At 45.5% G+C, this 15,073-nt stretch overlaps 1 protein-coding gene across 3 annotated transcripts in view; it reads left to right on the top strand.

The window, feature by feature from the left end:
* Window positions 1–15,073, top strand: part of PRAG1 (PEAK1 related, kinase-activating pseudokinase 1) — an 81,243-nt gene that overhangs the window by 53,669 nt on the left and 12,501 nt on the right. For all 3 annotated transcript variants that reach the window (XM_038399236.2, XM_038399233.2, XM_038399235.2), the window contains one exon: window positions 11,127–11,284. In XM_038399236.2, the coding sequence (XP_038255164.1) occupies window positions 11,127–11,284 (158 nt within the window). The remainder of the gene's footprint in view (window positions 1–11,126; window positions 11,285–15,073) is intronic.

The raw sequence follows: 15,073 nt of genomic DNA, 5'->3' as shown, positions 1-15,073 counted from the left end.
AAAAATACAAATAAGAATCCATATGTAATGATCATAAAGGTGAACATTAACACTCAGTCACTTGATGGGGATTTGGGACACTGGAGAATTTTAGTTCCATAAAAATAAGCTCTTGACTGCTTGGCATAGTCTGCCCCTGTGTGCGTGTTTATGGATCAAGTTAGAGTGCAAACCAGTGTGTGTGGCATGTTTGCTGGAGGGGATTGGATGGGGGGAGAAATCCAACTAGTATCTTGGTTTTTGTTAAAGGGAAACGATGATTGTTGGCAGGGGCTGGGGTGGTGTCAAATGTAGATCAGAATAAATGGAAACAGGAAACGTGCTTACTTTTAAAAATAGTCCCATATTGAAATAGCGATTGAATGACTTTACATCCGTTCACGTCTATGGTGGCCAGGCATGTGCAAGAAAGGAAAGCAAAACTCAGACAGACGCAGGACAGAGCTGGCTTCTCAGACTTAGAATCCCACAAAGTTTTATGTATGATAGAAAATCGTATGTTGGTATCTCTGTGTGTGATTCTTCACCTGGTTATTGCTTGGCGCGCTGGACAAAGACACATCCTTTATTGACTTGGGCGACTAGTCAGCAGAGAAGGGTTATGTGGGGCCATCCTGTTCTTGTCTCTCGTACCTAGTTTGAATAGTTGCTCTACTTCCGTGCCCTGGGTAGGAGCTGGGTAATGGGGCATATCCATTGCTGACAATAGGGTGAGCGCTGGGTACTGCTGAATTGGGGCTCAACATGGTAGTGCTACGAAGGAAACCGTGTTCAGAAAGGGATTTCTGCAGACTTGTAATTCTTTGTTTTTAAAGCTTGTTTTCAGATGTTCATTCCAGTGCAAGTAGAGGGAACTTGTTCACATAGCCTTGTCCCGGCTGCTCCAGGACAATGATAACCTCATGCTTTTCCACCGTACGCCTCATAACGTACGCCTCATAACTGGAGAGTGAACGGGAGAAGAGCAGGTCCCATCTGCAAAGATGGTGCCCACACAAGTGTGCCCTCTATCCCCCTCCACAAACACAACCTGAAAATCATTATAGCTGTTCCAAGCCATTGAGATTTATAATGATTTTACCAGGTGTTGACTAAGGCTTCTGGAACATGCTGAATATGATTGGTCCCTGTATACAGGGGTGGGCAAACTTTTTGGCCCAAGGGCCACATCTGGATAAGGAAATTGTATGGTGGACCATGAATTCTCATGAAATTGGGGGTTGGGATGCGGAAGGGGGTGAGGGCTCCAGCTGGGGGTGTGGGCTCTGTGGTGGGTCCAGAAATGAGTTTAGTGTGCGGGAAGGGGCTGGGGCAGAGGGTTGGTGTGCGGGGGAGGGGGGGAAGGAGAGGAGGGCTCTGGCTGGGGGTGCAGGCACTGGGGTGGGGGTGGGGATGGGGATGAGGGTTTGGGGTGCAGGAGGGTGCTCCGGGCTGGGACCAAGGGGTTAGGAGGGTAGGAGGGGAAACAGGGCTGGGGTAGGGGGTTGGGGCACGGGAGGAGGTCAGGAGTGCAGGCTCCGGGCGGCGCTTACCTCAAGCAACTCCCAGAAGCAGCGGCATTTTCCCCCTCCGGCTCCTACGTGGAGGCGCAGACAGGCAGCTCTGCATGCTGCCCCATCTGTAGGCGCCACCCCTGCAGCTCCCATTGGCCATGGTTCCCGGCTAATGGGAGCTGCGGGGACGGCACTTGGGGCGGGGGCAGCATGCAGAGCCTCTTGGCTGCCCCTACATGTAGGAGCGGGAGGAGGGACATGCTGCTGCTTCCAGGAACCGCGCAGATCCAGTGTATGCGCACAGCGGGGCAAGCCCTGGACGCTGCTCTCCGGTGGGAGCTCGAGGGCCTGATTAAAATGGCTGAAGGGCCAGATGGGCCCCTGGGCCATAGTTTGCCCACTCCTGCTGTATACACTTATAGCTAGGATCATTGTTGTTTGTGGTATGGATTAAGCATCAGCAGTGCCTAAGATATAATTAATAATAGAACTAAAAAAATGAACTGTTAAAGTTGATGGTGTTCCTTTGAAATCAAACCCCAGATATGAGACAACTTATTTGACTTTGAATGCTGGCTGTGTGTATTAACAGTAGTGTTCCATTATTGTTATTCCTAGTTACAATAGGCTGGGTTACGTATACATAACCAATGAGACCTCTGGATTTTATGGTGTTTTCTTGCCAGTTTAACCCAGTTTTAATGTGGTTGTCAGGTTTGTGCTTCAGTTTTATTTTGTAATAGTCAAACTGGAGATGTTTCCTAAAATGTTGAGGCATCTTATAGTGACTCTCAGATTAAGTAACTGTCATGAAAAGTATATTGACCAGTAGCAGTATCTGCATGTAACTTGAATTCAGTTGTGTGCAAATGGAAAAATAAAATGATTCCCTGGCTTTATAGATTACACATGTATAGCTCTTACGATTCTGAACTGTCAAGCAGTTATGTTAAGTGTATGAAACAATAGCACTATACAATGTAACCATCCAGCCCCGTCTTCCCAGCTTGGAGGCTTTGTATTATGCTGAACAGATAGGCTTTTGCAGTTCAGTTCTGCTTTACACAGCAGAGTGCTGCAGACAGCACTAAAAATAGCCTTTCGGGGATGGTGGACGGTATTTCTTATGTACAGCACCTAAAGCTATGACCCTTTTAAAAATTGAGCCCCAGCATCACAATGCAGACTGTCAGAAGAAAGGAAAAGCAGCAGAACGGTATGGCCCTATTTAGGCAAAATGAACAAACCAGAAAGGAGCATTGCACTCCATTATGGAGAGCTAACTGTCTTTCCAGAGTCGAGACAGCGATTAGGTTTCTGTTTAAACCATTGTTTGGATTCCTCTTTTGATTTCAGTCTGGGATTTCATGTGCTTGTTTCTGACAGAGGATTATTTTTTAAATCTGTGATTTATCAGACAGGTCATTTGAGAAAGATGACTTCTTTGGAAATGAAGGCTATACACTTTTTTTTCCCTTCAAGTTTCCCATCTTTTTTGCCACTTAAAAAGTAGTGTGGCTTGAAATTGCCAATTGTTGGCCTTATTGGGAACTGGTGGTTTTTGCATCTTTTGGAAAGCATACTGATTTAATTTGTGCAATATTTCTAGGTTTTGCAAGTGTCTTAGATCTTCATACTCCGTACACTTGGTGTGCCCCCATCTTCTTCCACACTAATAAATCCCTTCCAAACGGAAGGAAAGTGCAGTGCAAGTTGTTGTACCTTTTTTGCTGTGTGTGTGTATTTATGCAGAAGGAGAGCATTTAGGACTAAGCTCTAAATACTTTAAAACTCGCATGTCCCATTCCTGAGAGTTGCGATCAGCTCCCTTTTGTCTCCAAGGGTATGTCTACACACAAGCAGGGGGGTGTGCTTCCCAGCGTGGGTAGACCAAGATGCAGTAGCTCTGCTAGTGCTAGTGGCCTAAAATAGCAGTGTTGCTGTGGCATCACAAGCAACGACTCAATCTAGCTGTCTGACTACACGCTCACCCAACCCCCTTGGTATGTACTCAGGTGGGTAGCCTGAGCCATCACCCATGCCACAGTGGACACACTGTGATTTTTAGCATGCTAGCTCATGTAGAGCAGTGCATGTCTGTCTACCTGCTCTGGGAAGCAGGCCCCCAGTTGCTGTGCAGGCATACCCCAGAACTGCAGACAGCCCAGTATTCAGGTGTGCTCATGTCTCTTGACGTTTGCACAGTGCCTGCATTCTGGGCTACATTTGTGACACTGCAATATTAGAAGAAAATAGATTGCAAAATTCTTTGTCTTATCTATTGTGGGTTGATGGATTTTTAGTGGGTTGCACACCTTGACAGAAACGGAAGGCAGCCGCTGCAGCAGCTAAGGGGGTGGAGGTTAATAAGTATGAATGTTTCAAGGTGAACAAACATGCACCAGCACAATGCTCCCTTTCATGTAATAATTGCACCACGGCTGCGCTGGAGTAATAGTGCTGGCTAATTTATTCGGGCTGTTTCTTCTCTTTTGTTGTGTACAGCTCATTTCCCTCCCCCCCCCCCATTTTTCAAGAGAATGCCTTGCAAAAATATCGGCCAGTTTTGTCCTGGGATTTTGTTTGTTTTTCTTACTTTGTTTCTTCCTGTGTTATTTATCAACATTGTCTTGATCACTCTAGGTCCAATCTTTAAAGCAGCTATTTAAGAAAAAGTCCTGCAAAATCCCCTTTGGGGTAAAGTAAATGTCCACTAGTTGAAGAAACGGAGACCAAAAAGGATTTCTCTCTTAGTATTATGAAATGTGTCCGTCTCTGATGTTAACATTGCAGGCCACTAACTGAGGCCTTCTCTATATTCAAAGCTGCACCTGTTTCAGTAAAGTTGGGTTCTGAAACCAAATTAATTAAACCCGTGAAAACCCTTAGGGAATGCCTGTGCTGCAGCTGGGAAGTGTGATTCCCAGCGCTGGTAGGCAGACTTGAGCTAGGTCAGCTCGTGTGCTAAAAACAGCAGGGTGGACATAGCAGCTTAGGCAAAGCCCCAAGCTCAGACCAGGGGCTTGGACTTAAGCAGCTCACCTTACCCACCATTGGAGCCGCAACATCCGCACGTGCTTCCCAAGATACACGAAGCAAAGAACCCAGGCCGGCCCATTGTATTTGGCTGTGACACTCTTACAGAAGGATTATTGGGATTCAGAGAAACCATCCTCAAACCACTGACCACCCCTAGGGCAAGCTTCCTCCAGGGCACAACTGACTTCCTCCACAAACTCCACAACATTAACAGCCTCCCTCAGAACACCATCATTGCCATCATGGATGTCACTTCTCTATACATCCCTCATAGTGACAGCATTGCTGCCTGACTCTAATATTTACAGGACAATGGACAACCCTCTGAGATGCACACCAAGAAATCTGTAACCTACGGCCAGGCACTCAGATACCACAGAACATGCTCCAAGGAGAGAGTCCGGGATACACACCTTAACACGCTCAAAACCATCTTCACCAAACAAGGACATTCCACTGGAGAAGTAAATCACATCATGGAATGGGCCTCTCAAATACCCCGAAAGAATCTGCTTCAATACGGATATAAAACCTCATCTGACCACACACCCCTAGTTGTCACCTACCACGCCACACTGGAACGAATACAGGGTATCATCGAACAGCTACAACCCATTTTCGATGGGGGACCCCATCCTGAAAGAAATCTTTCCTGAACCCCCTTTTCTGGCCTTCAAACAACCCTCCAGCCTTTCCAAGCTCATCATCAGAAGCAAGCTCCGCACTGCTGGAAAAATGTGTACAGCGCGGGTGCTGAGAGCCACTGACCCAAACTGTAAACCCTGTATATTAGGGAAACCCCTTCAAGCCAGGGGGGTGCCGCAGCTCCCCAGCACTCCTAGTTCCAGCAACTAAACCACAAACAAGTTTCCAATGGAAACTGGAAATGCGGTGGAAATTTTCAAGTGAAGGTAATTAGCTGCTGGAGCAGTTTGCCCAGGGAAATGGTGTTCTCCCTCCTTGGGAGTCTAAAATGAAGGTGGATATCTTTGTCCAAGTTCTGCTCATGGGCTTAGTCATTGAGGGCTAGACCCACAAAGGGAGCTGAGGTCTGTGTTGCAGCACGTAGCATTTAGGCACCCTGCCATGGAATGGAATCCAGAAGCCCCAGTTGGGGGGGGGCAAGCTCCCAGCACACTGCACGGGAAGAGTTTGGCACCTGATAATGGGATCCCCAAAAGCCAGCAAGCTGTGTGGGGAGCTGCCTAAACCAGGCAATGGAAGATGCCCAGGAGAGGGGTGTGGCCTCAGCCCCGTCCCTTGAAAGGAGTTTGAGTGTCAGTCAGAGGCAGGCCCGCGTCTCTGCCTGGGGTTCACAGCGATGAACCCGTAGCCCCAACAGGAGGCGCCACACCTTGGCTCTCCCTTTCAATAAAAGGGAAAATATGAAGAGGAAGCACGCGCGTACCCTTTAGCCCTGGGGCTGGCACACTTGGCCGGGAGGTGGGAGGCGGGGGTTTGGGGTTAGCTGCAGGGGTTTGATCCCTCCTTTCCCAGCTCTCAGGAGAGCGCCCTGACCCTGGGCTATGGCTCTCTCCGGCTGTCCCGTCGGAACTCTTCTACTGCATATAAAGAAATAGCCGTTGCAGCAGGTCCTTGAACGTGGGTCTCTCGCCTCCCCGGTGCGTGCCATAACCAATGGGCGACAGCCATGCTCTCCCTTCCCCCGGCTCGGTGAGTCGCTCTTTCTGCACCATGGAACGATTGCAGCGAGAGAGATTGAAAGGCACCCGCTCCGGAATGCCTCGGGGCACACTCCTGAGAGGTGGGCGATGTGAATGAGGGACGGGGGGGAGACAGCACCCCTTCCTCCTCCATTTTGTATGAGGCCTGAACTGCTGGCTGCTCTTGGAGCACTCCTGCCAGAGCAGCCCCACCGGTAGGATAGATGGTGGGACACCTCGTTTGAGGAGCCCGCTGGGGCTTAGGGTGAGAGAGGTGTGCGGGTATCAGGACCAAGACAGTTGTGCACGTGACCAGTGGCAGATTTTTGGTACTGCAGGGATTTTATTGGCAGAAGTTTAGGCTCCTGCAGGATTAGGGAGCCGCTGAGCTGGGATTTTGAAGACCTGAGTTTTGGATTTAGGTGCTGAATGTATCAGTTACGCACCTAAATCACTTTGTAAATCTGATATAGCCCTGAGTGACGTTCTGTGGACTGTGCTATGGTGAGACTCACTAGATGGTCGTAACTGTTCCTTCTGTGGAGACTAACTATTGTCGGCATCTTTTTCCCTTGGTGGGAATAGCATCCAGGGAAGAGCAACAGGCATCCTTGTGATTGTGTGTGTGTGTGTCATGAACATATCCTAAAAGAGCAGGGAGCGTTCAGACCAGTTCAATTAGGCAAAACTTCATTAACTTCAATGGAAATTGTATCTGAGTGAAGGCCCTATGTTTTTCTGCAAATAGTCCATATAATCCTTCATTATTTTGCTCTGACCCTACTGGCCTGGTGAGCTGTTCTTCAGACCCTGGTTACGGAAGAGGGGGATGTGGAGCAGAGACATCTAGACCATATTGGAGATTATTCACTGCCCTAGCAGTCACATCTGAGACTGAGAGCGGCATGCCATGTGGGAAGCAGCAATTTCTATTTCAGTTTTCTGCCTATTCAGGAAGTGCATTTTACACTGAGGTACTGGGAGGAAATAGAAAGCTCTCTGTACATCTGACTTCACCGCAATGCTGGGTAGTGCGAATGCAACTGCCTTTGCAACAGGATCACTCCGTTCCAAAATGGTGGCTCAGAACACGCTGTTGTGTCACTGTAGTGTATTGAAGGAATAGGTATGGCTGTATGCAAGGACATTGGACCCTGCTGAACAAAATTTGATCTCATAATCTCAGATTCTGTACCAGGATGGTAAGACACCTATGCATATTTTTGTTTGTTGACTGAAAAAAAAAATCAAAGGAAGGATTTTAATAGCTTTGTTTTCAAATTTATTTTTAAAAGCATGATTGTGTTACAATAAGACATTTATTTATCTTCTATACAAATTAAGAAATTAAGTCTCATCTTACACTTTAAACATTTTTTCCTTTGGATCTTTTCCAAAATATCACTTAGACTTCTGGTGCTTTTATTGATTAAAATAACGTCTTGATTCATGGGTGTGCATGCCTGTGTGCATGAGTGTCTGAGTATCAAGCTGTTGACAGAAACGCCCAGCTAAGTTTTAGTGGGGAGGGGGTATTTTACAATGAATGTAAAAATACACATATTGTGTGTGTGGATATTTTTACGTGTTTTATTGTAAATTTACTTAAATTTGTAAGTGTAATTTTTAATTGTGAATTATAAGGTACCCCTGAAGTTTCATAAATTGTCTAGAAGAAGCCTGCTGCAATGACAAACTGTATGTGCCAAATTCATCCTGGACATATGGCCATTGTCTTCAGAGGAATTATACCCAGGGTGAACTCAGCCCTTAACTTCCTCTTAATATTTTTAGATCAAGCATGCTCCTACAAAAGGAGAAGTCTGACAACGGTTTCTTCCTGTGCTTTTCTTCAATTTTCCTGTCAGCATAGCTAGAAGAAGACTGTATTAAGCATTCCCTCTCTTCCTCTCCTTCTCTAAAAAGCATGAAAAAATTAGACAGCTTACAGCATTTGTTGTGCTCAGAGTTTTTCTAAAGAAAAATGACAGGTTTCAGAGTAGCAGCCGTGTTAGTCTGTATTCGCAAAAAGAAAAGGAGTACTTGTGGCACCTTAGAGACTAACAAATTTATTTGAGCATAAGCTTTCGTGAGCTACAGCTCACTTCATCGAAAAAAAAAGAAAAAGTAACCATATAAAAAACAATCCCTGCATTCCCTCCCAGTGCCTCATTGGTGCAATGCAGAAGAGAAATTCTGTGTGACTAGTCTGTTTCGGGGTGGTAGGAAAACATATGTTTATTTTTTGTTGTGGGTTTATTAATAGCTATTCAGCTTTCTGAGTAGGAAAGGTAAAGACTATTTAGGGGTTTTTAACTTGTCAGGCAGGAGGCACCATGGAAATCAATTTTCCTTTTTTGTAAATGACTTGTTATCCTATTTTGATTTTAAGAAATATTCTATTGACTTTTATCAAACAATTACATTTTAATTTCATTTGACTATTACTTACAAATAATCTAACCTTCACCAGTCTGTCAGGATGCAGTCAGAAATTATGAACTGTAACAGAGCCAGATGCATTTGCACCATTGTAAAATGAGCAGCTTTCAAGTCTGTTCTATTATTTGCCAGGGGAAAAAATGTAGAAAAGGCATGGGTGTTGCTTGTCTTAAACAAAAGTTAATAGGTAATAGTTTGTGCCTTACTACAAATTATTCATCTAATAATGGATAATATAATGAATAATATAATATAATAATAATAATAGAATGAATAATATAATGTTGGTATACTGTAAACAACGCTTCTATGTTTCTAGATAAAAATGTGTCTCGAAAATAATGGAACTTACTTGAAATACTTTTTTAAGTCTTCCTCTTTTTCATGCTTTCATTTTCTGTGCAGTATTTCCTTTGTCTCAAAATAGGTGAGAAGGACTCTGCTTCCTGCTAAGTAGTATCAGTACAAAGGCTGCTTTCAGTGCCAAACCCAAGAGCCAGTCACAGTTATGGAGATATGGAATCAGTAACAGATAGTGTTTTAGCTCAGTGCCTCAGTTTCCCCATTTGTAGAATGGGGTTAATGATACTCGCCTCCTTTGTAAAGTACTTTGAGATCTGCCAGATTTAAGATCCACACTCATACATCTGCTCTGTCCATACAGTACTTGAACTCTGAGTGTGGACTGACACTGACCTTAGAGACACTGCCCGGGCTTAGTCAGCTGTGATGCAATATGGCCGAGGAGCCCAGACTCGGTTTTAGCGGGTGAAAAGGGCAGCAGACTAGAGCGAGGGAGCTGTTTGTTGTTCAGTGCGTTGGTTTCTGAGTGCTGGAGCATAGTGTGTGTAGGAGTTGGTTCATGCCCGTGTTGACTCCCTGCACTGACCTGCTGGCACGGGGAGGTTCTTGTACCAGAGCTGAGAAGCTGGAAGCTTTCCCTGTAGCGCTGTATTGACAATGAAAGGTTTGCCATGTCAGAGTGTCGGCACTCAAAGGCTTTTTGACACCAGCTTCCAGGACTGGGGTAGAGATTTTACTGACAGTGAGTGGGTTTTGATACAACTCTTTTTTTTTTTTTTTTTAAATGTACAAAGTCCACTATGCCTTGATGTGTGTACAGCTACCCGTGGGCTCTGAGCCTGTAAATCTTTCCATTTTGCCGTGCAAAGCTACAAATTATGCATCTAAACTATAACGTTGGTATACTGTAAACAACGCTTCTATGACATTCCAGGGTGCAGTCCAGACCAGTGTAGGTGTTGTCGGCCCTGTCCTACAACTTGGGGAGCCTCACAATGTTTTGCTGCTGTAACTCCCACCTGGGTCATTCACAAACAGCCTGCAGGTCACACCCTGAGTGTCTGTGTGTAGCCACAGCCTGGTCCAGCAATTCTGACCCCAGCAGCTTGTTAACAAACACCAACCACACTCTGGCTTCCAGCAGCCTTTGGTGACTACTTACAGGGAGACCCGAACACGTTCCCAGGCCTGGGTTTTCTGTCCAAAACATGTGTTCTGCACTGTCCAGCCCTCTCCTGGACTATCCAGATATATTGGGTCCCTCTGTGGGGATCAATATAGGACAGCCTGCTATCTTAAATGGAATTACCCAAATAATTCATAATACTAGGTTGGTTTTAATTAAAGAATAAAACAAGTTTACTTAACTACAAGGAGACAGGTTTTAAGTGAGTACAAGTGTAAGGCATTACAATCAGAAATGGTTACAAGAGAAATCAAGAGAAGCCGCTTTCTAATCTTAAACTAGACTTGGTTCAAAGTGAAATTCTTGCAAATTCCCAGTAACATTGCTGACCAAGTTTGAGGTCAAGATCCCTTTGTTTAAGACCTGCTTGACCAGTTCTGCCTAATCAGGGCTGCGTGGATTTGAACATAGGCTACCAACAACCATTCAGGGAGAATTCATAACTTTACATATAATGTGGCTACATACATTTCATCCTATTATTGACCAGTAAATTATTAGTTTTCAAATGATCCCCCACAAGACCTATTCTGTACAAAGATTATTACAATAGTGCGTACGGTCTGAATACAGGGGTTGCATTTCGTCACACAAGGGCAATAACAAAATGAGGGTTTTTTTCCAATATGCATGAGGGCCCATGTTAGCCAGGTGTACCCCCTGGATCCAGGGCCTTTCACACCTGGGCCTTGTGCCTGCAGGCCAGCTCTGACCTCCTCCCCGGCAGTGTGGTCGTGCTGGAGAGACCCTCCCTTAAGAGAGATCCCCACCGCAGGGGAAGCGTGTCCGTTCTGTATTGGGTAGCTAATACATGTGGAGTGTGCGTGTGTAGATGCCCAAGTATGGCTTCTACAGTAATGAACAGGACAACCCTGCCTCCCTGGTTTTACTGCAGGAACAAGAGGTCAGACCAAATCGGGCTGATGTTTGTCTGCGAACGGTGCAGCGATGCGTCTTCCCCAGACAAGCAATGATTCCGTTTGTTGTTTAACTTTCTAGGCACGCTTTGAAAATGAACAAGAGTAGCTCTGAGCTGGAGAAGGTTAGCAATGGCTCTGCAGAGAGCCTCGGCCCACCTTTCCGAGGGATCCACGTCAGCTTCGTGGCTGGCTCCACAGAAAGCCTCAACTCTGACACAAGGACTGCCAGTGATGGAGGTAATTAAACCTTGCTCCTTTGTGTGTGTGTGTGTGTGTGTGTGTGTGTGTGTGTGTGTGTGTGTGTGTGTAGGGCTCATGGAAGGGGCTATCCACAGCCCAAAAGCTGAGATCCCTTGTTTGTGCAGTATCTGGACCATAGAACAAGTACAACATCAGCAACGCAAGCTTCCCCTGCGCTGGTCTCTGACTGTATAGCTCAGCCCTGACCTGGAGGAAACAGCTCTAGAGAGGAGTTGAGCTTCCATACCTATGTGGGATTCAGTGCTGCTCCTACTGTAGTCAGTGGCAATGCTTAAGTTGATGTCATTGCAAGCAGGATCTGGCCTGTGCCCTCTCTGCTGAGCCTGCTGGCAAGGATGACCGAGCTGCTTGTGATGGTTGGGGAGGAAGGCCACCTGCTGTCTTCACAATCCCGGACCACCAGGCAGCCATTACACTCTGTTACAAAAGACTAGTGCTGGGTTTGAAGCTGGTGATCTCAGGTGAAAGAGAATGTGTCCAGTTACCAGCCTCTGAGCTGTCCAATTCTCCTAACTCTTACTAATTCTCTCTGGACAACTTGGGCTGAGTCAGAGCAGCAGACTTTCTGTAATCTATTTGACCAATGCCAAAATCGTTCTTGCTGCTGTTTTTCTTAGACTCAAGACCAGCCAATCCCACACCTCGTCCCAGGACAATCTATAGACGTGCTGGACGTGCTGCAGGATCAAAGATAGAGGGTCGTTCATCTTTGACATGTGATTTCCTCAGTGGGTTGCAGGGGTGACAGAGTACCTCTTGTAACTCTACTAAAGGACACCAAATGTACCGAGAGGGAAAGGGTTTAGCACAACATGGTGCACACAAGTATTTCTTGAAGGAGGGGGGAAGTGCCCTCTTTCATTAGTTTGGATTTTCTTTGAAAAGCAGATATTCTACCAAGTCATTTTCCCCCTAAGTATATTTAACTTAGACATGTACTGACACATTACACAGTCCGGCAACTATTTCCTTTGCAAATCGCCATCTTCATATAATGGAAGTTCTGCCTCTCCAGAAGCAACAATTCATAGCGATAAAATTCAGACCTAGTTGTCTGGAAATGACATTTTTTCCAGTCCTAGCTCAGAATTTAAGAGGGTGTGTGTGCCAGGAAATTATAAAAGAGAAAAATCATATTACATGTCAGACTTATGCTCTCTCGACCTGTAGCTGTCAGATGTGAACAGAACGGGAAAGTGGTTTCCTTGTTCTCTCCAGTGACACAAGGAATTTTAATTTTCTTAAGAAATTTAAAATAAACGTTTGAGGTTGTTTTTTTTTTTTTTTTGCTAATGTAAATGAGGAGCAGAATTTTAGTTATAAGTTGGGGACGCATCAATTAGAAGTAATGGAAGAGGAGAAGGACCTTGGAGTATTGGTTGATCATAGGATGACTATGAGCTGCCAATGTGATATGGCTGTGAAAAAAGCTAATGCGGTTTTGGGATGCATCAGGAGAGGCATTTCCAGTAGGGATAAGGAGGTTTTAGTACCATTATACAAGGCACTGGTGAGACCTCACCTAGAATACTGTGTGCAGTTCTGGTCTCCCATGTTTAAAAAGGATGAATTCAAACTGGAGCAGGTACAGAGAGGGCTACTAGGATGATCCGAGGAATGGAAAACTTGTCTTATGAAAGGAGACTTAAGGAGCTTGGCTTGTTTAGCCTAACTAAAAGAAGGTTGAGGGGAGATATGATTGCTCTCTATAAATATATCAGAGGGATAAATACAGGAGAAGGAGAGGAATTATTTAAGTTCAGCACCAATGTGGACACAAGAACAAATGGGTATAAACTGGCCACCAGGAAGTTTAGACTTGAAATCAGACGAAGGTTTTTAACCATCAGAGGAGTGAAGTTTTGGAATAGCCTTCCAAGGGAAGCAGTGGGGCAAAAGATCTATCTGGTTTTAAGATTCTACTTGATAAGTTTATGGAGGAGATGGTATGATGGGATAATGGGATTTTGGTAAGTAATTGATCTTTAAATATTCAGGGTAAATAGGACTAATCCCCTGAGATGGGATATTAGATGGATGGGATCTGAGTTACCCAGGAAAGAATTTTCTTTAGTATCTGGCTGGTGAATCTTGCCCATATGCTCAGGGTTTAGCTGATTGCCATATTTGGGGTCGGGAAGGAATTTTCCTCCAGGGCAGATTGGAGAGGCCCTGGAGGTTTTTCACCTTCCTCTGTAGCATGGGGCATGGGTCACTTAGATTCATAGATACTAAGGTCAGAAGGGACCATTCTGATCATCTAGTCCGACCTTCTGCACAATGCAGGCCACAGAATCTCACCCACCCACTCCTATGAAAAACCTCACCTATGTCTGAGCTGTTGAAGTCCTCAAATCGTGGTTTAAAGACTTCAAGGAGCAGAGAAGTGGTCACTTGAGGGAGGCTTCTCTGCTCCTCGAAGTCTTTAAACCACGATTTGAGGACTTCAATAGCTCAGACATAGGTGAGGTTTTTCGTAGGAGTGGGTGGGTGAGATTCTGTGGCCCGCGCTGTGCAGGAGGTCAAACTAGATGATCAGAATGGTCCCTTCTGACCTTAGTATCTATGAATCTATGAACTCATTGGCCAGAACAGGAATAATCAAGATCCAATTGATTTCCAGGCACGCTTCACCAAAAATTCAGTGGCAAGATCCATGCATTCTGCAGTGGTCTGGTGCAATCGGTTGGAGGCTCTGCCCTAGCTTCAGATAAATTAAAAGAATACGGTATTGATTAACGAACATTTTGAAGTGGACAGTCCAGTCAGTGTGGTATACTTTGTGCCAGTCACTGGATATTAAATTTGATTTATTTTACACTGCCTGTGCATGTTGAATTTTCAGTGTGTGTTTGAATTTTGCACTAAAGACTATTAGAGAAGTAGTCACGGGAAAGCTGGAATGGTGGTGGTTAGGCAGTGCCCAGATGGACCTTTACAGCATGTGGGGAAGGTCTAAGGCAGTCTACGGTTGTGGACTCAGCATGTTATTTGGATGTTAAAATACTTTACAGTGAAATAGGAAACCATGTGGACATTGAAATGTGCATCATTAGCTTTCAAAGTTGACAGCTCCCTTTATGGTGAATGGGGCAGGTCACATCTCTCAGAACTCTGATTTTGGGCTGTCTGCAGACTCAGGCAGACCTAACTGCATTGGTTTACTCTATTTGAAGGATTTCTTTGCAATCAGAAGGGCAAGAAACCTAGGGCCAGATTCTTGGGTGCGGCCGAGCTTTGTCCAACACAGGACCCAACAGGGTGAGGCAAAGGTGGCTTTAAGCAGGTTCTGGCTCCCTGGATTATTGGGCTAGTTGGATTCCCAGCCAGCCCCTGGCTCAGTTTAGAACAGCCTCAGGCCTGATCTACCTTACTTACATGGTAAGCTCTCCAGGGCAGGGACTATCTTTTCCTTACTTGTTTGTCCAGAACCTAGCACTGGTCAAGGCTTCTAGGCAATACTGCCACATAACTAATAAACGATTATAGTAATCTAAACTACATTCAGCTGCAACAGCACCCATGAGACCATCTAGCAGCCAAGATTAGCTGGAGGGCAGCATAGATTCCAGGGCCAGAAAGGCCTGTTATGATCATCTAGTCTGACATCCTGTATAACACAGGCTAGAGAACTTCCCCAGAATAATGCCTCATGCACTGGCCATGCCTCCGTGCTGCGGGCTGCAAGAAAGGCTGTGTAGTCATTCTTGCAGCATACACCAGCTGGGGGTATTCCCTGGTGGCCAGGCAGAGCAATGAATCAGA

This window comes from Dermochelys coriacea, chromosome 4, assembly GCF_009764565.3.
Source record: "Dermochelys coriacea isolate rDerCor1 chromosome 4, rDerCor1.pri.v4, whole genome shotgun sequence".
Lineage (NCBI taxonomy): Eukaryota > Metazoa > Chordata > Testudines > Dermochelyidae > Dermochelys > Dermochelys coriacea.
This window is presented reverse-complemented; position numbering and strand designations above follow the sequence as displayed.